At 44.2% G+C, this 24,897-nt stretch overlaps 4 protein-coding genes and 1 long non-coding RNA gene across 5 annotated transcripts in view; 1 reads left to right on the top strand and 4 right to left on the bottom strand.

The window, feature by feature from the left end:
* Positions 1 to 375: 375 nt before the first annotated feature.
* Positions 376 to 2,124, bottom strand: LOC136421536 (uncharacterized; the record flags this gene model as incomplete). The annotated part of the gene is made up of 2 exons (XM_066408864.1): positions 376 to 960; positions 1,078 to 2,124. Coding segments are annotated over 2 exons (1,632 nt in total), but the record flags the coding sequence as incomplete, so codon positions are not given.
* Positions 2,125 to 5,724: 3,600 nt separating this feature from the next.
* On the bottom strand, positions 5,725 to 16,417 carry LOC136421535 (malignant fibrous histiocytoma-amplified sequence 1 homolog). Its single transcript, XM_066408862.1, has 18 exons — positions 16,170 to 16,417; positions 14,970 to 15,083; positions 14,384 to 14,473; positions 13,839 to 14,096; positions 12,446 to 12,923; positions 12,208 to 12,309; positions 11,624 to 11,846; positions 11,314 to 11,493; positions 11,039 to 11,162; positions 10,792 to 10,899; positions 9,963 to 10,059; positions 9,455 to 9,639; positions 8,963 to 9,052; positions 8,535 to 8,663; positions 7,882 to 8,084; positions 6,939 to 7,138; positions 6,327 to 6,495; positions 5,725 to 5,803 (listed from the first exon to the last, which is right to left on the bottom strand). The coding sequence occupies exons 2-18, from the start codon at positions 15,051 to 15,053 to the stop codon at positions 5,725 to 5,727; spliced, it is 2,799 nt and encodes a 932-aa protein (XP_066264959.1). The 5' UTR covers positions 15,054 to 15,083; positions 16,170 to 16,417.
* A 436-nt stretch (positions 16,418 to 16,853) lies between these two features.
* Positions 16,854 to 24,897, top strand: part of LOC136421429 (acetyl-CoA carboxylase-like) — an 82,125-nt gene continuing 74,081 nt past the window's right edge. Inside the window, exon 1 of the mRNA XM_066408727.1 lies at positions 16,854 to 17,047. The gene's annotated coding sequence lies outside the window, so the exon portion shown is untranslated. The remainder of the gene's footprint in view (positions 17,048 to 24,897) is intronic.
* On the bottom strand, positions 21,239 to 22,368 carry LOC136421959 (leucine-rich repeat-containing protein 15-like). Its single transcript, XM_066409565.1, has 2 exons — positions 21,434 to 22,368; positions 21,239 to 21,298 (listed from the first exon to the last, which is right to left on the bottom strand). The coding sequence occupies exon 1, from the start codon at positions 22,345 to 22,347 to the stop codon at positions 21,436 to 21,438; it is 912 nt and encodes a 303-aa protein (XP_066265662.1). The 5' UTR covers positions 22,348 to 22,368; the 3' UTR covers positions 21,239 to 21,298; positions 21,434 to 21,435.
* Positions 22,885 to 24,893, bottom strand: LOC136422064 (uncharacterized). The gene is made up of 3 exons (XR_010753572.1): positions 24,857 to 24,893; positions 24,661 to 24,750; positions 22,885 to 22,969 (listed from the first exon to the last, which is right to left on the bottom strand). It is a non-coding gene; the product is annotated as an uncharacterized lncRNA (long non-coding RNA).

Below are 24,897 nucleotides of genomic sequence, written 5' to 3'. Positions count from 1 at the left end.
GACTGATTTCATTGTGTAAACTCATATACATTGTACCTGGCACTATTTTTTTGTAACCCACTATCATACATGTAGTCAGCCCTGGTGTTTGTCTTACCAAGGTATGATCATAACTTAGTATGGTAATGTATCATCATAAAGCAAATTTTTCAATGAAACAATGATCTGATAATTTCCAATGGAGATATGATTGACCATAGTTAACTGTCTTCCATTCCTTTTTGGTAAGTTGATTTAACTTGTTGATCTTTTTGCAGAATGATCCGGATTACAAGACACTATTTGACAAGTCTGTGCCGCTCAATGTTGGCAAAGAGCTTCCGCTGCCATCTTGGAATGGAAGAGCGCCCCCTTTCCCTGAGTGGCAGAAGCTCATCAACGACTGTCTGAGGAGGAACACAGCAAAGCGTCCCACAGCAGAAAACTGCAGGGACAGGATAGCAGGGATGTCGCTGCAAACATCACAGGGGGCTTCTGGGGCACAGGGGGCTTCTGGGGCACGGGGGGCTTCTGGGGCACCGGGGGCTTCTGGGGCACGGGGGGCTTCTGGGGCACGGGGGGCTTCTGGGGCACGGGGGGCTTCTGGGGCACGGGGGGCTTCTGGGGCACCGGGGGCTTCTGGGGTACGGGAGGCTTCTGGGGTACGGGGGGCTTCTGGGGTACGGGGGGCTTCTGGGGTACGGGGGGCTTCTGGGGTACAGGGGGCTTTTGGGGTACAGGGGGCTTCTGGGGCACAGGGGGCTTCTGGGGTAGAGCCAGTTTCTGGGGAACAGGGGGCTTCTGGGGCACGGGGGGCTTCTGGGGTACATGGGGCTTCTGGGGCACGGGGGGCTTCTGGGGCACGGGGGGCTTCTGGGGCACGGGGGGCTTCTGGGGTAGAGCCAGTTTCTGGGGAACAGGGGGCTTCTGGGGCACGGGGGGCTTCTGGGGTACAGGGGGCTTCTGGGGCACGGGGGGCTTCTGGGGCACGGGGGGCTTCTGGGGCACGGGGGGCTTCTGGGGCACGGGGGGCTTCTGGGGCACGGGGGGCTTCTGGGGCACCGGGGGCTTCTGGGGTACGGGGGGCTTCTGGGGTACGGGGGGCTTCTGGGGTACGGGGGGCTTCTGGGGTACGGGGGGCTTCTGGGGTACAGGGGGCTTCTGGGGTACAGGGGGCTTTTGGGGTACAGGGGGCTTCTGGGGCACAGGGGGCTTCTGGGGTAGAGCCAGTTTCTGGGGAACAGGGGGCTTCTGGGGCACGGGGGGCTTCTGGGGTACAGGGGGCTTCTGGGGCACGGGGGGCTTCTGGGGCACCGGGGGCTTCTGGGGCACCGGGGGCTTCTGAGGCACAGGGGGCTTCTGGGGCACAGGGGGCTTCTGGGGCATGGGGGGCTTCTGAGGCACAGGGGGCTTCTGGGGCACCGGGGGCTTCTGAGGCACAGGGGGCTTCTGGGGCACAGGGGGCTTCTGGGGTAGAGCCAGTTTCTGGGGAACAGGGGGCTTCTGGGGCACGGGGGGCTTCTGGGGCACAGGGGGCTTCTGGGGTAGAGCCAGTTTCTGGGGAACAGGGGGCTTCTGGGGCACGGGGGGCTTCTGGGGTACAGGGGGCTTCTGGGGCACGGGGGGCTTCTGGGGTACAGGGGGCTTCTGGGGCACAGGGGGCTTCTGGGGCACAGGGGGCTTCTGGGGTACGGGGGGCTTCTGGGGCACAGGGGGCTTCTGGGGTAGAGCCAGTTTCTGGGGAACAGGGGGCTTCTGGGGCACGGGGGGCTTCTGAGGCACAGGGGGCTTCTGGGGAACAGAGGGCTTCTGGGGCACAGGGGGCTTCTGGGGCACGGGGGGCTTCTGGGGCATGGGGGGCTTCTGAGGCACAGGGGGCTTCTGGGGTAGAGCCAGTTTCTGGGGAACAGGGGGCTTCTGGGGCACGGGGGGCTTCTGGGGTACAGGGGGCTTCTGGGGCACAGGGGGCTTCTGGGGCACAGGGGGCTTCTGGGGTACGGGGGGCTTCTGGGGTAGAGCCAGTTTCTGGGGTACAGGGGGCTTCTGGGGCACAGGGGGCTTCTGGGGTACAGGGGGCTTCTGGGGCACAGGGGGCTTCTGGGGCACAGGGGGCTTCTGGGGTACAGGGGGCTTCTGGGGCACGGGGGGCTTCTGGGGCACGGGGGGCTTCTGGGGTAGGGGGGGCTTCTGGGGCACGGGGGGCTTCTGGGGCACGGGGGGCTTCTGGGGCACGGGGGGCTTCTGGGGCACGGGGGGCTTCTGGGGCACGGGGGCCTTCTGGGGCAAGGAAAGCTTCTGGGGTGCAAAAGCCTTGGATAAATCATTTTTGAGCAAATGCAGCATATTTCAATCCATCTACCTCACCATGCCAGAACGAAGTGTTCCGTATCAACCGTTTGCACAAATGGACCACCCAAACATCACCCCACTCCAAAAGACTAGCCTCTTCTGAAAAAACCTCTTTGCAAAATGGGCTTTTCCACGTTACCTATCTGCATCTCAAGTGCAAAAGCTACACCTATACCAAATTCCAGGTCATTTGCTTTTCATATAATGGCGCAGGGACTCACAGGGACATACAAAGTGGTGTATACCAAAATTGTCAGCAAATTCCTGTGGAAATATGTCCTTGGCACCCCATGCCAAATTTCTGGTTGCTTTAACACCAGGAAGAGCCAAATATATAAATTTCGAATTTGTCTAAAACAGGAGTATTATGAACAAAGAGGGACAGAATTAATATCAAATTTCCATGATGAAATGTCCAATATTTTTGTAAAAATTGCGGAAAAATCTACTTGTCCTTGACCTTTGCTTACCTTCTGGTAACCACCTGTAAGCTACCCAGCATGCATTGCTATGAAGTTGGGGGAGTGGTGGGATGTTTCCATGAGGATGGAAGAATAGTAAAGAATCAGCGTTTTTGGTAATTTGATACCCAAGGAAACTTAATATGAGTTATGACTATTCTTGATGATTTTCTGTGAAATTTATGTTAGATTATTGACTGCTTGATGCAGGTTAATTATGAAATGTTCTCGTGTACTTTGTTATTATTGAGAAAGAAGTCTTGTTGAGTAAATTTGACGTCATCGATGTATTTGAAGACTAAGGTCAGAATAAATACAGCTGGAAAACCCAAGTCTTGGTTTGTGGTCATTTCTATGTTGAAAAGCAGAAACTCATTCTATACAGAACATATCGTAGCTGTTTGGCACCCAATTCCCTATTGGTTACATTATAAGCGAAGGTAGCAGGGATGAGGTTAATAAGTTTGATCAGTGCAAGGCCATGTGGACCACTCTGGGCATCAAACTAACCCGTTTCACCTGTTCCACCCTCGCCCCAAAATATAAACTAAAATGAACAACATAACAATGTGACAAAGTACATGAACTTTGTAAGTAAATTTAATTCAAAACCTTCATGATCACAAGTCATGCTTAAACTGTCTGGAATATTGAAAGTACAGTTCCTAAACGTCTGACATTGTAATGTGTACCACCGTGATGGTAGAAGTTTCAGCACAGAAAGACAATAGAAACGCCAACAAGTTAATTTTCTCTTGGTCGTGTTAAAAGAAATCATCACTCAATACTCCATGATTTATAACTGATGAAAATATTCACAGACAATAAAACACATTTCGAGTTTCAATCCAGATAAAAGCTTCTTGCACCTAATGTGTCTATAGAGGCAGAAAGTGGACAACATAATATTATGTACAAATACTTACATTGTGACTTCCTCATAATGATGGAAGTTTGTAATCATCACAAGATTTGATCATTTCTACAAGGAAATGGAGGTTCCAGTGGGGAATGATGATCGGTGACATAAGTACCAGTATGCTAGCCTGGGTGCCATCCAATGTCTACCTGGACTCCTACATTCGTTACCCTGAAACATTTTTTCCAAGGTAGAGAGTGTAGGAGCCCTGGCAGAAATAGGATGGCACCCTGGCTGTAAGTATTTTGTGTCTACTATTTTTTATTATCACTGGTTGAAGCGCAAACGTACAAGGGCAGGGGAAGAACACCCTGAATTGCAGAGTTAATTGCTTACAATTTTGAAAGTGAAACAATATCAAAATATACACATCACATACCAGACAAGTGTACTCCAACAGGGGCAAGCAGACTAAGTAATGAGTACAAGGAAATCCACTAAATAATCAACATCTGATGAGTTTGCAAAACTGCAAATAAAACCATTCAAGCTTTGGTGATTGCATTTAACTTTAAAAACAAATTAAAGTGGAAACAACATGCCCCCACTTTAGCACTTCAGTACATATTCTATTATTCTATTTACTTTATTCACATTTATTTAGTTAGCAATCAAGCAAAAAGCAAGATTCTTCGAAGAAACCCTCTCCTGAAAACCTAAATTTAGTACAAACATAAAACAATCACATTGCATCCATTGAGTATCTGAAATTACTGTTGCACAGTACTGTACAGTCTAGAAGACTCCTTTAGGACTGGTGTTCCCAGTCTGGGCTTCTGTGTGGCTGTTCCACGTGTCTGGTAGAGTCTTCGGTACAGTAGCCGAGTTGTTGAACAGCACTGAAAGGAAATGAAAAAAAATGTTCAATGACAATCATATAGTGCATGTCAGCGACATCCACAACATTACATTGTATACTTTATATATTGATTACATTGTATTAGTCTATTTGTACTTGTGAAGCATTCTTCAACTTCAATCTATAAAAGTCAATAGGTGTAAGAAAAACTACTAGTAGTTTATGCTCTCTTGCTTTTTTTCTTTCTACAAAATTCAAATACAAATAAAACTAACTTTCAGGGTGCCGTACTCCCCCACTTTGTGCCAAGTGGTCCACCCCAGCTGGAGATTCCGCACACGCTGGGGGCATCCCATTAGGGTAGTGGGGGGGAGGCTGCTAGAGTGCGCTGTAAGGCCCATATGGGGGACTGTAACGTCTGGGAGGCAGAGAGCCTTCCATTGGTGGGGTGGAGGGTGCTGGTACCCCATTCTGTGGAGGGATCCAGGGAGGGTATGGTTGCCGTGAGAACTGTTGCTGTGGGATCGGTTGCCATGGATACTGTTGCAGTGGATCTTCGTTCTGATCTGGGCAGCCCAGCATCTCGTTCTGATTCCCCAGCTGACTCTGCTGGATGAGGCACCCCTGCATGTTATAGATGTTTCCTGAAGATCTCCGGTTGCTGTCTGCAGCTTCCGGAGATGGTGGCACTGTAAGTAAGGAGACAACGTCTTACTTATCTGTGTGAATAGACAGTTACAGCGCCATCTTAAGCCAGCCGAGTGTTCTAACAGCCCTATGTTCCCATACTTACTTACTTAGACTTAGTCAAATTAAAGCTCCCACATCGTGCAACGCATGAGGCAGTCAGAAGATTCCAGCTCGCTCTGTTCCCACACCCCAATGTTTAATAAGGGTTAATGACCCGCCCCGAGGTGTATATGGTGTCATAACGCCTGGTCATGTGCTATAACCACCGAATAAAACCACTGAGTGAGCGAAGCATCCACATCCACACCCCAATGTTTAATACCCCCTAACACTAACACAGGGCTGTCCCCAAATAGACACTCATAGTATCTTTGCCTATCACTGTGTAACAGTAACTGTTCTTCCTCTGAAAGACTAGTTTCTTTGAATTCTCACTTTTATTGAAATCTCAGGTAAACCTCTTTCTGTAACCGTGGCAATTACGTGATACCAAAAGTGAAAGAAAATACTCATTATTGCAGAAATAGTTACCTACCGACAGGGTAAATCAGATTACAGGGAACCTCCTCCTTACAAGACGGACAGGGTTCTGTCTTGTGCAGCTTTCTGCAAACAACATCAGAACAACAATCACATAACAGTTCACAGAAAGAGTGCTCATCTAATGCATGTGAAGTCAAACAAAAATCCTATCAACAGTTGATAAACCTACATGTAACTTGGACAATACACAATACCAAGTGAAAGAAAACTTTTGCAGTTTGGAGCTGCTGTGTAATTAGACAAGAAGAGAAGTGACTCCTGTTAACATGGATTAAAGTTATCTAATAATCTTACTTCAATGAAGGTTAGACATCCAGCTAATGAGTTACTCAAGAAACTGGATATGATTTTGGAAAGTGTCTGACGTTTCAAGTAGCATCCACTACTTTTGTATATTATTAGTAATTTTTTTCTTTATTGGACTATTCAAAATCTTTATTTGCATATCAATGATTATTCATAGTTGGTGATTAAAAACTTGCTCAGAGTCACTAATAAAAAGTAGTGGATGCTACTTGAAACGTCTGACCGTTTCCAAAATCATATCCAGCTGCTTGTGAGTAACTGTCATACAGTTGAGTCTTACTTGTTGGTGTCCACTGGCAGAGGAACCGTGAACTTGGCCTCCTTGCAGCGAGGGCAGGCGGAGAAGGCCGTGATGATGACGCCGGGCCACTCGGTCCAGAGCTCCGACACCGTCCGCATCACCTGCAGGGGCAGGTACCACAGGTCCGCACGCCGGGGCACGCCTGTGTCTGCAGAAATAGACGAGGAGAAACCAGCCTTCCTCAGATTAAGTGTGCAGAAAAGTCTAACTTACAGTTTGTGTTACTTTTGTTATCTTATGTATCTAAGTTTGAATGTGGGGATTTGCCCCCCAGGGCACATTGAAAAATGCCATCACAGGCGATATGTTACCCCTGGATAAATAAAAATAAACAAACAAACAAACAAACTTGAAGGTGTTTATGCCTATGTTTTAAAACCTGGGGATACATAGCAAATTCCTGTACGGTGTATGCCGATTGTTCATTGCATCATTTTGTACAAACCTGAGTTAACATAAACATCTAGAAGTGACTGAAAATCTTTCATGAGCTGAGTTTGGTAATCTACAAACTACATATAGTAAGCATGATTTTAAGATATCATCTTTGATTAAAGGGACATTTAATTGTCGACGTCGCTGTATACCTACCATCCTTAGCACTTCTGGCGGTGATCTCTATGGTTGGGTTCTCCAAGTTGTCATGTTTCATCACCAGAATCTCCACACCGCCCAGTCGCAGCTTGGCCGCGTCCCTCCACAGCTGCAGGCAGGGTGTGAGCTTGTGGAAGCGCACGCACAGACGCTCGAAGGACCCCCGGGGGATCTCAGGCAGGAACTTCACTTCCACCCTGCAGGATACAAAAAATAAAATACAGCAAACGATCAGGACAGTTAAATATCTTTCTCAATCTCTATGCTATCTTTAAAAGTTAAAAAGTACTCCCCGCACCGAAGGTGCATAAGGCGGCGCCCATCTCCATTTCTGTAGCCCTGGGCCACACAACTTTGTGCAAGTCACTACAGCCGGGGGCTAGTCCACTGGTAGTGAAGTGTGTTTAACTTCCATACCCTTTCCCAAATGCTGAGTGCTAAGCAGAGAAAGCAATATGTACAATTTTTTTAGTCTTTGGTATGACCCGGCCGGGGTTCGAACTCACGACCTACCGCATGCAAGGCGAACACTCTACCCACTAGGCCATTGCACCGGTGTTATGCTATCTTTGTCTTGTGTCTATTCTACAAACTTTGCCAAATGGTTGTCCTTACTGCTTCAGTACAGGTATACTACTGGCAACTATAAAAGATTTTCCTCTTTTAAATCAGCTAATTCTTGCTATTACATCCAGTAAGGTTCAGGAGGTGGTAGACAATGGCAGTGGCCACACTCAAAAAAGACTGGAGTCCCAAATTTTCTGAAAATTCATTCAATGTGCCATTCTCATAATCTCATGGCAGATTTCCCAGGAGTAAGACAGTATCAAAAGCAGTATCCAACACTCCCAAGTGGCCAGTTTTTGGATACTGCTAAGGCTTTTGATACTGTCTTGCCACCGGTAAATCTGCTTGGAGATCACCATTCCCAGTGCCCCACCTGATCTGCTCCAGGTGCTCTGGGCACTCAGCCGCCCACTCCTCCGGCGGAATCTCATCGTGCAGGTAGCAGGGGAACAGGTACAGGTTGTCGTCCAGGACTTCCTTAACGCGGCTGGAGTGTCTCGGGGAATTACCGGTAGGGTCGAATGGTGGGGCCCTGGGGTCCAGTTGACTCGTCGACGTTGTAAAGCACAGTTCAAACTGCGAAAGAAAAGCTGCCAGTGAGTCTTCAACTCTCAAGGTCAGTTAACTATAACATCTCACTAAACATAACTCCGCCACCCTGAAAAGATACGTCCAAACAGATCTCCAACCCAACGTCCCCGAGGATAATGCACTCCAAACCCGTATATCTAAACTGTGTATACCTGGGGGTGCTGCACTAGAGATATCTCAAACCTACTGTTTTTCAAAGTGGCAGGTTTATGTAACCCGGCGGATTAATGTTCATGGAGGTTACTTGCTTTTGCATTTTTTCATGAGGACACAAAAGCAATTTCTGGCATTATCCCATTCAATCTGGTGTTTGACATTGTAAGTTGCAACTCAAATAAAGTAATACTCATAATAATGTTATCAGAACTTTTGAATAGAATGCAGGGAGAGGTGTCACCAGTCCTAAGCAAAATTCGGAGTACACAACAGACTTACGTGCTCCAGCACCTGCACCAGTAACTTCTCGTCCGCTCTGGTCTGCAGTTTCAGGTCCGCCTTCTTCCACAGGAGCTTCAAAATCCTGTGGCTCAGGAGAGCTTGCTTGTCAAACTTGTCCACCAGCAACTTTAGTGCAAATTAAAGCAAGGAAAAAACACAATGAAATTAATAAGTTAGGACCAGTTTCTTATCATCACCATCATCATCATCACCATCATCATCACCATCATCACCACCACCACCACCACCACCACCATCATCATCATCATCCTTACCACTATCATCATCATCCTTACCACTATCATCATCAACATCATCACCATTAACATAATCCTCCTCCTCATCATCATCATCCTCACCATCCTCATCAACCTCAGTCTCCTCTTCATCATCACTACCATCATCATCATTTTCATCAAACTTACCTCAAATGTTTTGTGAATGATGCGTTCCTTCTTTGTTTCCTTTGGACCAATCTTCCTCAGGATGTCAATGAGCCCATGACGAACAACAACCTGTGAGAGGCGAGCCAAGATGATCAACATCCGGCAAGCTCAGAACTTGACATGTTTTTAGGAGTATTACATATATTGAACAGGGTCACTTTCTCAATGTGGTACAATGGTTAGAGCATTGGACGTTGAACCAATAGGCCCCAGCTCGGTACTCACCATGCCCCGACGTTGTGCCCTTGGGAAAGGCACTTAACACAACCTTCTTGGCGGTGGAGTGACGCCCACCGAGCCTCTTTAGCTAATCTGTCTATAAGTGGGCCAAAAAACACACTACGGATTTGGTTGCCAATGTGCCAACATCTAGCACAATATTTTTTCTCAACATTCGACTTTTGTACATTGTACAAAACTCAACATTCTTGCTGCAAAGTTATTTGCTATCAAGAACTTTTGAGTATTCACCTTGAAGATGTCCACAAGACGTTTGGGGTCGATGAAGACATGCTCCTTAAGACAGTCGATCTCATCGTACCAGATGATGACACCAAGGCAGTGAAGGTAACGCAGAATCTCCTTCGCGTCGTCTTCCGTACGGACAGCCGTGTCTCGGAGGATTTGGTCCACTGCATCAGACAGTTTCACATCACCTGTTTCGATACAAGTGGATGACAATTTGAATAATTGTCACTGCGTGATGTGTGATTTGCATGAATTCTAAACTGACCAAACTGAAAACAAATTCTGTCAATAATTATCATTCAATAATCATTATTCACCTGAATTATTAAAATGTTTCTGCCATAATGATTGCCTTTGTGAAGATGACTGACCTACTATGTATATATGAGACATATGACAAGACAGTTAGTACTTTATCAATTGCAGTACCATCAAAAGTTCTACCCTACAAAGTGTTTAATGGAATGGGATGTCCAGCAAATGTTCTCATTGCAGCAATTGTGGCCTGTACCTTGCTTGAAGAGAGAGTTGTCGCCAAGACCGCCCGGCTGGTTCTGCACCAGGAGAGTCTCCACATCCTTCCAGGAGCGAGGGATCGTTCTCCCAACCTGCATGAGTCAACAGCAAGGAAATTAATGAACAATATCACAAATTTGGTAGAATCTTTACTGGTTAACACATTGCACTGGGAGGACCTTTTAACTTACCAATCCAAATAGACATGCTGTAGCAGGCCACATATAAGGTCTCATTTCTGTATTACTCCGAGTGGGTATGCTAAAAGAGTGCGTGGCCCAAGAAATGAACGGCTGCATGAACGTCTGTGTATATCGGTGGGAAATTTCCTTTTGGCTAGGCCAACCTATCTCAAGCGTCAAACTGATGAAAGCTTGTTTGTATCTGAAGAAATTAGCAGGCAAAGTTCGGCAGCCGCGCACGAGGTCGGACGTACACAGGCCGGGCATTGTGTGTGAATCGGTCCGGCGCTTACAGGTGAAAAGTGGCTTTGTGGGGGTGTAGCCAAGTGCAGTTTGTAATTGCTATAAAAAGAGATTGTATGTAGTGAAAATGTTGTCAATTTTTTTACATAATCTAGGGTAAATGTTCTCAACATGGAATGAAAAACATTGGCACATTTTCTATATCTTCATTACGAACGCGCCCATGCAAAACACGTATTATAACATGTAACCCTATGGGGCGAAAAAACTCATGAATGAGACCTTAAAGTTAAACTTTACTATCATTGTATGAAGTATAAAGTGTCATTAGAGCTGTGTGTGATGGCTGGTATTTTTGTGATTTCTGTGAATTGCTTGATAAGGACTCCGTTTACCAACCTGAACAAAATAATCCTGGTCTGCAACAATCTTCATCAACCCTTCCTTCAACCTGTCAAACCCCAGGAGACCCTCGCTGGAACTCAGGGAGATCCCCACTGGCCAGACCTAATGGCAGAAAGGACATCAGGTCAAAATCAGTAGAATAATGAATTTTCACAAACACATTGCAAGCCTTGCAAAAGTGCTGTGATATCTAACACTATTCTTAAAATTCAGCTACAAAAAAAAACTTGTACGGACTTACCCTGAGTCTGACATCCACTTTCTCTCTCAGGGGTTCCAGCCGTGTTTCTGCCTCTTCAGGGGTCACGTCTCCTCTGTCTGCCTTCTCTTCCAGCTCTGCTATCCTGAGGCTGATATTCCCCAGTCTAGAGAAGAAGTGAGGAAATTGCAAAACGACAAATTTGAACAACATGCAGGTAAAGGTTAAATGGTCATAAATTGTGATGCATTGTGGTTTGATGGCTAGCTATAGCCACAAACAATAAAACAGCATGATCTACATGTAACTTGCATTACCTGTCATCCTCATCCTCTATTATCCTCCCCAGGATGTGTTCAAGTTTGGCATCAGCATCTTGTTGTCCGATCTTGTCCAGATGTGTTCCCACCACCAGAACCACAGCGTTGGGAACTCGCATGGCGATGTTTTCAACCCATACTCCTACATGTCTCCTGTAGGACTCATCGCTATCCGGCCTGAAAAGCACAGACAATGGGTGTTGATATCAGCAACTTTGGCCATTCTGCAGTACGACTTAACGTTGCATTGCATAAATCTGTTAAAAAAGGTCACCGTCTGCTTCCAGCATAAAGGTAGGCAACTCACTCATATTTCTGCAGGTTGACCACCAGCAGCACCAGAGCGTCCTTGGTGATGAAGACTGGGTGAGTGACCAGGTAGTCCTGCTGACCTGCGAAGTCCCACGTCAGGAATGTGACGTCGCCCTCCGTGATTTCGTGAGCATCGATGCCAACAGTCCGTAGATCTTTAGCTGCGAGTACTGACGTACCCGCCTTCAGCGAATGACACAAACTGGTTTTGCCAGCACCTGTATTGTACAGAAAACAGAAACAGCTCAAGTTAATTGGATTTTAGGATTTTATTGGAATTGAAACAGTGCAATACACATAGGACACAGGCAACTATTGCTGATGTTGTGACCCCCACACATAATGTACCCGATTTTTACACTTGGGTGGAGTGGGGAAAATCATGTTAAGTGCCTTTTTCATTGATTGCATGTGAATGTAACATTGGTAATAAAACAGGTGCTCAATCCACCCACAGTACAGACGCACCAAGTACGAAAAAAAGATTGGAGAACCTGAGACAACTAAGTAAATCTAGAAACCAATATCAAAGTAACATTATTGATCTTCAGAAAACAGAAAGAAAAGTAACAGCTGTACCTGTTTCTCCCAGCAACATAAGTTTCAGTCGTTTGTCTACGATGTTCTCTAACGATTCCTTGATTTGCCTGCAGTAGCTCTTTATCGCCTCTATGTTTTTTTCTAGTTAAAAAGAAAGCAAGTACAAATTGTTATCATGCATTGATGGCTTCAAGGTCTAAGGTAAGATGTCCTTTATAATGCTTTGACCTCATCTTTTCTTCTAATAGACCTAAAGTTAGGATGGTATGAAACTCACCCCTGTTGCAGACCTCCTGTGGAGGCTTCTGTAGGGGGTTGTCCTCTGCCTGGAAGAGCTCCAGTGGCTTGTCGAAAAACTCCAGGGGAACCTCTGTGATCTTGTTGGCGGACAGGCAGACCTGCCTGATGCTGGGCAGCTGCAGGAGCTGCGGGGGGAATGTGGTGAACTTGTTACTGGAGATCTTCAGATACTCGAGCTTCTCCAGGCTGACCAGGTCCTCCGGCAGAGACTTCAGCTTGTTGGAGCCGATCCGAAGGTTCTTCAGCTTCGGAAGACGCGGGAACACACCTGGGGGAATCTCCTCCACCTGGTTCACCGAGAAGCGCAGGACCTCAAGGTCACTGAATTCCTTGATTTCTGCTGGAAACGTCTTGAAGATGTTGTTTCCGAGGTCAAGGTTCTTGATCTTTTTCAACTGGGTGAACTCTGGGGTGAGACTTTTCAGCTTGTTCCGATCCAGTTTGACATCAGTGACCTAGAGATGGGACAAATCAAATGAAATGAAAATCAAGTCTTGTTGGATTATCCGTAGCACCTTGCTAGCATTTTTGTCTCTATCAAAACCTACATGTTCATTTGGGACATCTTTAGTATGTTTTTACACAATTTACATGTGACTAAAGCTCAATAGCTATGGAACTAAAAAGGTAATCACTTTGAAGTATGACTTCTTCATACCTAACAATATTACAGCACCAAACTTAAAAACCAACATTGTTTTTCACAAAAGGTTACATTTCCAATAGGTACACATTACATACACATCTTCTCAGAGGTGGGTTCAGCTGACTTTTGATTGTCATTTGTTTTCATTACCCCATGTTTACCTGTTGTGTGATAGATAAAGAGTTTGTTTGTTTTATTAAGATCTCCATTAGTGTCACATAAGAGACACTCATCTACCTGGAGTACACTTACGGATTCCAGGTAGAATAGTGTAACTTACATTGTTACCCACCGATGCTCTAGTACATGTACTAGAGCATCGGTGGGTAACAATGTAAGTTACACTATTCTACCTGGAATCCGTAAGTGTACTCCAGGTAGATGAGTGTCTCTTATGTGACACTAATGGAGATCTTAATAAAACAAACAAACTCTTTATTTATCACACAACATGTAAACATAATGAAAACAAATGAATAGACAATCAAGTCGGCCGAACCCACCTCTGGTATGCCTAAACACCTCACCCGACCTCATCCGACCTCACCCGACCTCATCCGACCTCACCCGACCTCATCCGACCTCACCCGACCTCATCCGAGTCTAGAAAATTATTTCTAGACTCGGATGAGGTCGGGTGAGGTCGGATGAGGTCGGGTGAGGTCGGAGGAGGTCGGGTGAGGTCGGAGGAGGTCGGGTGAGGTGTTTAGGCATACCGACCCACCTCTGAGAAGATGTTGATGCCGTCGGGTATCTTCTTCATCCTGTTGACGGACAGGTGCAGCTGAGACACCTTCAGGGTCCTCGGGTCGTTCCTTAAGAAGTCTGGGATGCAGGGCGGGTCTTTACTCTTCATTACCAGACTGTAGGTTCCGTCTGTCAGAGACTTCCACTCAAAACTGCAGTCGGGGAACTCAAGCTTCTCCACTTGCGTCCAATCCTCATGCTGCATGCAGAATTTAGCATCTCTCCAGTTGGCATTCTCGTAAAAGAATAGAAATAATGAATATCAAAATTATAATATCTTGATCGATAGAGTTTTTCTTATACACTGCAACTTATACAAAGCAATATAGGCTCTCTACTTGGGGGAAAGACATGTGATGTTCAGGTTCAATGTACCGTCTTCTCCACATTCAAACACAAGTGCAATCAATGGTAGATCATGGATGACAATAGCCTTCAGTGCATGTATATTAGTACCTTCTGGATTGCAAATCCACCTGATCATACAGGCTATAGTAACATGAACAAGTATGATGGACTTACTTGGTTTTGGAAAAGCTTTTCCTCGACATGATGGATGTTTCCTATTATCAGTCTTTTCATTCCTTCTACACAGCTTTTCTCCCCCATGCTCTGAAAAGAAAATAACAGTACATTCCATTTTCTAAAGAAAATAGTAATCTTCCCAACCTGTTAACATGTTTGTCAATATCTGGTATCTTGTTAGACAATTTTTCAGTAATACTTTTATTGAAATCTGCAGTATCATAATAACAATCTTGCAATATATGTCACGCAGACAAGATAATCATTCATTAAAAATTGGTGGACTCATTTGATAATTCTAATTTGGGGTAATGCTAAGGATTTAACAGTAGGGATGACCCGGTGTGCTTGGCCAAAAAAGTGTGCCATGGCGTCAGGCCTCCGTGCAGTTGCACGAACAGCCCGAGATTATACCCGAGGTCCCTTCAGGGATGTGGGTCACATTTTATTTCATTTCAAGGAGTTACAGTCAAAAGTTGAGGTTGAATTAACTGTGACACATCATTAAGTGCCAGTATACCTCATCATTATCTACAGTAGGTGCCTTAACTTTATAGAAGTGTACAGGATGAACGGTCCATACCCTTTCCAGAATCATATCAGTTGCAGACAGATTAGTTTGGTTCTGGAGGTTCCGTGACCTGCTCACCATCCGCTTTGATGACATGATATTAAGCTTTGTCCCGTGCCAATTGCTCTGACTGAGGAACATTGGAATTGATGGTAGCATGTAATTTGGCCAATATTGAGAGACATGAAACAAAGCTACTGTACAGTACACTACAGGTGTTCATGACTCTCTTCATAATATCATTAACTATTTGTCTATCAAAGAAAACTTAGTTAATTATTAATGAAGCATTATTAATGTACAGAGTGAGGCAGCAGCTATATCACACATTAATTCTATGGCCAAGAATAACTGTGCTTCCCAATAAAAAGAATTTATTAATTAGCAAACGTCACGCTGTAATCCAAAATAGGGTAATCAGTTACAAGATTATGATGGTGATTGCTTTCTTACTTATAATAGATTGGATGAAATAATAATAATAAGTTTATTGCAAGTTCTTGCTCATAGGCTAATTGCAAGTACATGTAACATGGAAGGACGGACGGACAGACATTGGGTAGCAATATAGCATGTGACAAACTAATAATGATAATCAATACAACTGTAAAGTGTTAGAAATAACGATTTTTTAAAGAAATGATGTGCGAGAGAATGTGACATCCATAGAATAAATGACATCCATATAGAATAAAGTAACCACTGACCCAATGTAGGACTATAGCAAGGAGGTTAAATATACATTTAACCTCCTTGACTATAGTAATATATTTTCAGGCAGGGGAAACCCCACTGAATGAATCATGGGAAAATGATGTCATGGGAAACTCCCAAGCTTTCATTGTTGACAGCTCTTTCCCAACTCTCTCTCTCCCAACTCTCTCTCCCAAAAGGGAAGTAAATTCAACATCTTGGGCAGACAAATTTAGATAAGTTAAATATCATCATCCACAAGTAACAAAGTCTTAAGTTTACAATTCATCATATTGCACCCCTATATAAACAACTTGTTTATAGACTGTCTAAACCTGGGATCCCGTGGACACCTCACCTCATGTAACCTGCATAATAGCTAGGCTGCAGCTGAATACTCGTCGTAGACCTCACAACAAGGGGCAAAACTTTTGCCCCTTGTTGTATTAAAGGTCTACGCAAAAGTATACAATTTACCGGTATGTCGAATGCAGCAAAAAGGGAACTTCATAATTTTACCTGTATGACTGTACAGAAGTGCTGACGTCATCCAGGTGAGGTCCGGTAGTTTCGCTGAGTTGTGAGGTGTTGTCCGGCTTACTGGGCAGTATAAAATTCACACGGGCGCAGACGAACAACTGATGGATGTCGTGGAGCAGAAATTGTCCGGCTGAATGGCGAAAAACGCAGAGAAAGAATCGGAAAAGGCGGACAGGAACAGCCGACACGAACCCTGCCCTGATGTGGCACCGAAACTATACCGGGGATTCCCCTAAACGTCATGGGGGGTTTGGAAACTAGCGGAAAGTCCCGGCTATCGGATGGGCGCCTGGACTTCTAATAGTGACCAATTATCATCTAATTATAAGATAACCGATATATTATTGAGATTTCAGACAATAACAACGGTTTTCTCTATATTGTAACACTTTGTATTTTAATAGCCTTATATGGTTATACATGTAGTAAGTTTAAATGAGAAAACTAAAGTTAATTTCTTTCGTTATCCTAGTTTGATATCATCATTGACATGAAATTTTCACAAAGTAATCCACTTTTTAAAGGCATAGCATCTATTGAACACGATGTTTTCATTTAAACAAATTATAAAATATTACATATTGAATTGTGCTGTAACGTGTATACTCCCCCCGAAGAGAGGAACATTGGACTAGTCTAGTTTCCGGTACTTTGACTGACCCGGATGTATTCCTGCGGACGGCGTGACCTCTGTAGGCCGGCTGAATCACCTGGGAATCACGACTGACGTCTTATCGCGAGGAAAAACCATGTCTTAAAGACGCTTTGAGACAAATATACATCTCCTGACAAGACTCAGACATCCAAGAATCTTGCAGGGAGGCAAAAAAGGCGGGAAAACAGCAGAATAATTAAAGGTAGGACCTGTTTACGTCAACCTATTTTCTTGCAGACGACATTTTGTCAAACCTTTGAGCTTTCCGACTACGATGTTTGATACTTTTCGTGGGAATTCCCAGATTTAGGGGCAAAAACTAGCATCAAAAAGCGGTTTGGAATTTTGGCGAGAACTTCTAGAGGAGTTATAGCTTGTTTTTGAATGCTGACAGTGAGTTTTCGCTGTGTAAGTTGAATATTTTGTGTGCACATGCATGGGTTAACATATCACATGTTGGTCAGGTGTCCCTCCCATATCTGTGTTGCTATAAAAAGTTGTCATGTTCCAAATCTGTGTTACGTTGTCTGAGCAATTCTGGGATTTCTCTCGATGTGTTTTTACAAGTGTTGATATCTTTGAAGTTGACATTGTTACGTAGTGGAGGCTTACAGTGATCTAAGATTCGAACAGGAAATATCATTACGCATTATTTCCTGCTTGGGGAGGGGAGTGGTTATAGCTGGTGTTATGGGATTTTAACTAGCAGAATACAGTAGCCTGGGTGCCATCCTATTTCTACTGGGGCTCCTACACTCGCTACCCTAAAAAAAATAGGGTGCAAATGTATTCCTCTGGGTAGGGTAGCGAGTGTAGGAGCCCCGGTAGAAATAGGATGGCACCCAGGCTAGAATACAGTACTATAGATTCATTTATATTATATATTACGTGGGGAGTTAATTTTGTGAAATGAGGGAAATGTCATTTTCTTCTTCTTTTCGCTAACCCTTGAAGCACCCCTAAAGGGGTATCTGATTCTGTATCTGTATAGCCAGTATAACCGCCCTTTGGCGTAACACACCAGCTTTGCAGGCACGCGGCACGGCAGCTGGTTATACTACACTGAACGGCCTGTCACACCTAACTTTTGCACATCTAACTGCAACCCTTCTATAAAGCTATTTAGTGAACATGTTCCTATGTACAATATTTGATAACGAGTTCCATTCTACTATAACGGTTCTCTGGAAATACAAATGTTTGAACACATCAATCCTTGGTTGATAACTCTGGTACTTAAAGGTATGACTAAACGGCGGGTATCACTGAGGGGGATTATCAGGCAACAATGGGTTACGGCAGGGCTGCCGTAAGTCCGGCCTTGAAGCCCTCTGCTGTCGGGGCTTGCACAACCTGCCCCGGCAGCATTTCTTTTGATTAATGCAATATAGTAGCAATGCAATTTGCAAACATATTCACAGTGTCAGGAATTCAAGTTGGAGAGTTCACAGAAAGAAATCTTGAAAATGAGAAATTTTTAAGATTTGCTTTATTTTGCACAACAGATGAACGCAGCTCAAAATTGTTCAGGAGTAGCGCACTGCAAAATGATGTATGTTTGGGTTCAGGCTGCGACCGACAACATGGTTAAAAACGGAAGCTTTGTCGGCTGTGGCAGTTGTGGAAAAGGTTGGGTTGTCTACCAGGCCTGTCTAGCTGGCCTGTCTACCTGTTCACAATTCACCACGGAGGTTGCACCCGACCGCAAAATGGTTAACCTTACTGTGTGTAAACTGTTAAAAGTGTAATGGATGTATTTTTCCAGTATCCTGCTAGAGGGCGCAGCTGCACTGGTGTTTAACAGTTTGTGGGGATGTGAATGGGGCTGAGGGGCCTGATGTAGTAGACCCAGGCTCTGACGCCCTCTTCTAAATGGCCAGAAACTTTGTACAGTCACTGTGGTTCTTCTGCTAACAATTGATACTCCAAACTTGTCAGTTCTTACAGAAGTTGCATCTGTCATTCTTTAGCAATAAATGTATATCTTTAATGTTATTATCCAAGCCTTGTAATCATGTCTAGATTGGGAGTTACTCTGCTGGACGTGTTGCCTACCTTCCCAGTTTAATTAACCCCCACCGGGAAATTTGAAGGGAGTTGTTTCAATCGCTTTTTTAACAGTAATCAGAAAGGCGGCTGGAAAGACAGGCAGTCAGAAAAAAGCCTATGTTGCTTATATTAGTAGGACTGAGGGTTGTAAAACACTGTACTGTTATCCGTTCATTCTCTACTTAAGAAATTCTCATGTGTGCACGTGTCTGGTGTTCAGTTATAGTCTGTAGTAGTGAATCGCTCCTTGAAGGGGCCTGCATGCCCCTGTTCCGTAAGGCATACTGTGTATTAGCATTTATGTTAAATGAGTGCTCATATCTTAACTTCCTGTAATTCTCAGGGAAAGCTATCTTGTCACTGTATTTGTAGTGAGCTGGCCAAATTTAACCTCAGTATAACACACAAGTGATCCTCCCGAATTTAGCTAGCATAAAGCATTGTCAGGACCCTCCATTCAGATCTTCACTCTCACTGATGGGAGAGATGGTACAAGACTTCAATGTTCCCAGGAATTTGACCAAGCACACCAGGTCACCCCTACCTTTAGTGAGGATACAATAAAGTTTCCAGCAGTGAGGATGTTTGGGTAAGGGGTGAAGTCTGCCATCTCTGATTGTCTTGTTATGTAGTTGGAAGGAGTCAACATTAGAAATATTTTCCTTAAAGCAACAAATTTTATTCCATCCAAGAACATTGCATATTCACAACATTATAATTATAGCTTGTCTAAGTTAGTTAACAGTCCAATATTACTTGTATAGAATATAGTAATTCAGTACATCAAAGCCATCTTATTGTAGAGACCTCAAATCTATTATCACAGTGATAAGTTTACCTGTCCTTCAACTCAAACTCAGCCTATAACTGAAGTTGCTAATTTGAAATCTACATTTGAAATCTACAGTTTTAGTAATCTATTATCTATTACTTATCTTAGTTTTTCCCTTCCTAAACATATATGTCATAATCATTGTAGACTAGATTGTGAGCCAATTCTTTTTGATTAATCAGAAGAGCAATAGCTGTATCCATCCAAGTCAGGTGTTTTTGCTAACATTACATTTATCTATCATAACCTTTATATAAAACAGACTAAAACTTGACCATTGTCAACATTAGATAACAATGTACATGCGGCAATTCTATTAATGATTTCACTGCTTGATTAGGAACAATAGCTCAATACAGCTCTATACTATGTGTGATATAATGTTTCACATCAAGCTCACATTATACCAGCCAAAAAGGCAGTTAAGATCGAATATTGTCCCACCTCTGCCTTCTCATCTTATGCACTTACACTATAGCTAGTTACACTGCTTCTATACGTACCAAGTCAATGAGGGTGAAACTTGAAATGTGTTCTCCTCTCTACCCTGGGATGCTTCTATCATCCCACAGTGTCACACAGAGCTTACATTTTGTACAGGAGTCAGGAACAACTTTGTATACTCTTCAAGCAGATGTTAGCTATAGGCTTGTTTTTGATGTCTTCGAAGGCATTCATGTCTGGCTTTCCCTTTTGTCAGCTGGTGCCTAACATCTGCTTGGAGAGTACTAACACATTTTTACTGGTAGAAAAAGTCTATTATCAAGAACATGTACATCAATACTAGTATCTATGAGCAATTAGTGAGATTTTGTCCTCCTTATTCAGATGACTGCTTGGCGATAGATATGCTGTTTGGAAATAAGAAACCTATATTCATCCCATGACTATTTTTCTTTGTAGGAAAGTTGCTTGTAATTCTGAAATCAGTTTCCATACTTATTTGGTCAAGCATACATGTAAGTTTGTTAAGGTTTGGGGCTTACATGCTTTTAGCAAAGGCACTTTTTTACAAGACACTGCAGACCAGTGCTGTCTCCAGCTTTAATTTTCTTCTGTCCCACTCATTCATTGTTTGGGAGCCCACATTGTCAATTTTCTTTGGTAAAATTTGTCATTTTAAGCTTACAAAATCACATTTTCATCAATTTCATTAAGATTTTTAGTAAAGTTTGGAATCTATTGGGAAGGATGAGGTGAAACTTTTGTCCGTCCCAAGAAGCGAATTGCCATCCCGGGACAGAGGGACGGTTCCTGTAGCCAGCCCAGCTGTTATTACCCCTTCAGGTTTACGTCATCAGAGTTTTAAGCTAGGGAGAGGGGGTATAGAGAGCAGCGCAGTATCAAGGTTGGGTTTTTTTTTTTTTCGTTAAGGACCTGTTTTACAAGAATCTGCATTGCTTCATCAGGTTTACACCAGTTTAAACAGTAGTGCTGCCAGCAGAAGCAGGGGCAGGTGGTACAGAGAGCAGTGCAGTATCAAGGTTGGGGTTTATTTTTTCAGTTAAGGACCTGTTTTACAAGAAACTGCAGTGCTTCTAGGGACTAGGTAGGTAGGCATTGCTTCATCAGGTTTACACCAGTTTAAGCAGCAGTGCTGCCAGCAGAAGCAGGGAGAGGTGGTACAGAGAGCAGTGAAGTTTCAAGGTTGGGGTTTATTTTTTTAGTAAAGGACCTGTTTTACAAGAATCTGCATTGCTTCATCAGGTTTACAGCAGATGTTTGAGCAGCAGTGCTGCCAGCAGAATCAGGGGCAGGTGGTACAGAGAGCCGCGCAGGTCAGCTGCAGCACTGGTGCACATGAGGCTACCGTCCTTCAGCGTCAGCGGGTATGTCAAATCGCCAGCGCCTGTGCATCTGACCTGCTTTATAATATCCAGTGAACAAGTGGCCCCTGTCGGGAGGGAATCGCAGTTGCACTGAAACTCGTTGTCGCTCAGCTCGACAGTCGTGATACCGGACAGATCACTACAGACATCAGAGGCAAGCAAGCTACTGGCTGTTATACGGTTTTCGGACAGGTCCAACTCTCGGAGGCCGGTGAGATTTTTGAAGACATTCGGTTGGACCCTATCGATCTGATTGGAGGACAGGTCCAGCTCTTGGAGCATGGGTAGATTCGCGAACGTACCAGGCTGAACGGCGGTTATACGGTTGTTGTCCAAGACCAGGTCTTGGAGCTGGGGCAGGTCTGAGAACGCGGCAGGCTGGATGCCGGAACTGATGCGGTTGTAGGAAAGGGAGATGGTTTGGAGCTGGGCTAGATCGGAAAATGCGCGAGGTTGGACGCTAGTCATGTTATTGGAGGAAAGGGTGATGTTTTGGACGTTGGGCAGGTTTGCAAATGCGCTGGGCTGGATGCTAGTCATCTCGTTGGAGATCAGGGACAGCTGTTGGAGCTGGGGGAGGCTTGGGAATGAACCTAGAGGGGATCTCATGACACTATCTCGCAGAGTCAGGGCGGTTATGTTTGTATTAGCTATGTTCAGGTCCTGAGGCACCCTGGAAATGCCAGAACAGTCACATGTTGTAGCTGTACAGGTGTAGGCGGCTTCTGTCTGCCCAAACTGCAGCAGCACGATCACCAGCAACACCAGAACACTCTTCAGCTTGGTCTGCATTTTGTCTGGAATGGACACAGAATAAATACATATTAGAAACTGGTGGTAACTTTATCCTAACCTAATTACCAGAGCTCTGAGTCAGTTTGTATCAGTTTCAGTTTATTTATTTCACCAGGACATACATTTTGTCTTCTGGCAGTTTTTAATGATTCCTGGGGGAGAATGCTGACATAGAATAACATAAAATTCTGTATCTGTATCTGTATAGCCTGTATAACTGTCCTTCAGTGTAACACACCAGCTTCGCAGGCACGCGGCACGGCAGCAGCTGGTTATTCATATTACACTGAACGGCCTATCACACCTGGTCTTTGCACAATCTGACTGCAAGCGTTCTTTAAAGCTGTCTCGTGAGGATGCTCCTACATTACAACAGATGAGCATAATATGAGAACAAAGGTCAACTTAAATAAGTAACCCAGTGGCAGAAGCAGGTGGGCTGACTTCAGTGGAAGACTCCAGGCCTATCAATATCAATAAGGATTGTAACAACAAGTGATTAAATGAGTTTAAGGGATTTGAACCAACCTTTAAGTTTGAGTTGTTGTGACTCTGGGGCAGAATTCTTCTCTTTGACTGCACACACGTCACTGGGTAACCCAATATGAGGAAGTGATGCCTGAAAAAAAGTACACAGGAATAAATCATCTGCCTAGTGTATCCCAGATTAGTATTGAAGAACAATGACTGACAAGTGCCAGGAAAGTTCTTGATGTCATGTTTGAGATTTGCTAGGCAACATCCTAACTCTGTTGAAAACTGCAGCTTTGAAATAACTCTATTTGGGCCTTTCAATGATGTAATTATAATCAAATCCCCCGGCGACCATGTAGGTGGATAATTGGGTTAAGCAACGGCATCTTCGTGAGTTTTACAGACGTGCCCTGTAATTCAACATGGTGCGCATGACGTCAAGCGAAGAGCCTGTTTTGAAAAATTTATTACACCTTAGCAAAAACTGTTTCTTGAACTTTAATGAGCTGTATGTTTCAACCGTTTGAATTATTTTTAATGCACTTTGTGTTTTTGTAAGTTTTGTCTGCGTAGTATGTGTCCTAGTCTGTATAGACTGACTGAAGGTAGGCTAGGTAGGCAAAATCAGTGCAGCCCAGGTGTGATTACCTGGGCCAATTGAGGTCACCAGGTGACATCACCAGGTGTGGATCACCTGTGCAAAGCCAATGCAACACAAGTGTCATTATCTGGGCCAGGTGAGGTCAACAGGTGTTATTACCGGGGTAAAACAGTTGACGTCACCAGGTGTGATTACCTGGGCCGGGTGACGTCACCAGGTGTGATTACCTGGTTAAACCAGGTGTGGCTTACCTATGATGGACATCCTGTTGCTTTAACGGTGAATTTTGTTATTCTGGGACGGTTGCCAACAAATTTGGAGTTCCCCCTGATTTTGGTTGTTACTTAGGAAATTGTTAGGCTATTGATTTGTGTTTTGGGAGGAAACGGTTTTGATGCATTACTGTAAATGTTGACATTTTTGCATTGGTTCTGAGGCAATACTGTAAATGGTGACATTTTTGTGGTGGTTCTGATGCAATACAGTACATGTTGAAATTTTTACAGTGGTTAAATGCTCAGTCGCGTCTTCGCCGTGAACTAAAAACCACGAGAACACTCCTTTTTATCTAACCATGTGATGAGATCTATGCGAACTTCAAGGCATTTACAATACACATATATGAGACACTGTACATGTAAGACACAGTCAAAGACATTATAAATCACTTCAGATAAGTAATGTCCAAAGATGCCAACAGTCCGATCTGGCTTGAACACTAAATTGAAAGTTTATGGCTGCAAAGTGTGCGAAAGATAAATACAGATGCCTCATTGCCTGCATCGACACTTAGCGACCAGCCACAAATTAATCTTTATTAAACCACCAAGTGAACAATCAAGTTTATGTAAGGACAGTAAAACATTTTTAGAACAAAGAAATGTGCTTTGTTCACAAAAAGAATCCTCTCCCCCTAAATAATGGAACGATTGCACAGGTGAATCATCTATTATTTATCATTTCCCACTTGTGGCACGTCTACATGATGTTGCAGTGTCGTAACCAATATTAAATGGGGACTTCCGATTGATTTTTGACCCGCTTGTTACGTACTGTAGTAGGTGTGAACTTGGTTTTCAATCCCTGACGCCTATACATTATATAGAAGCAATGTGCACCAAGGGAAGTCTGTTTAAGCAACTTGCGCTAGAATGAATCAGACTTAAGCACAGAGTGGTAGTGGTGACAACAGCTTAAACGAAGACTGTGAAAGAGTAGAAGAGATTTAAACCAACCTTGATTCAGATCGCGGGACAAGGTTCTGTTCTCAATCAGTAGACTGCACGTCACACTCCAGTGGGTAATCCAACACTAGGAACTGTTGCCTGCAAACATACACAAATTAGTAGTCTGTAATACAGGGTATAGCAGTACTTAGTCTGTGCGCTGCAGTGTATTAAAGACTGAAAAACACCTCAGAATCAGACCCACCTCTCTAGACGTCTGTTACCCCCAAGTGACCCCAGTGTCAG

The sequence above is a fragment of the Branchiostoma lanceolatum genome, chromosome 16 (genome assembly GCF_035083965.1).
Source record: "Branchiostoma lanceolatum isolate klBraLanc5 chromosome 16, klBraLanc5.hap2, whole genome shotgun sequence".
NCBI classification, from domain to species: Eukaryota; Metazoa; Chordata; class Leptocardii; order Amphioxiformes; family Branchiostomatidae; genus Branchiostoma; species Branchiostoma lanceolatum.
Note: the sequence above shows the minus strand (reverse complement) of the source record. Positions and strands in the feature narration are given on the sequence as shown.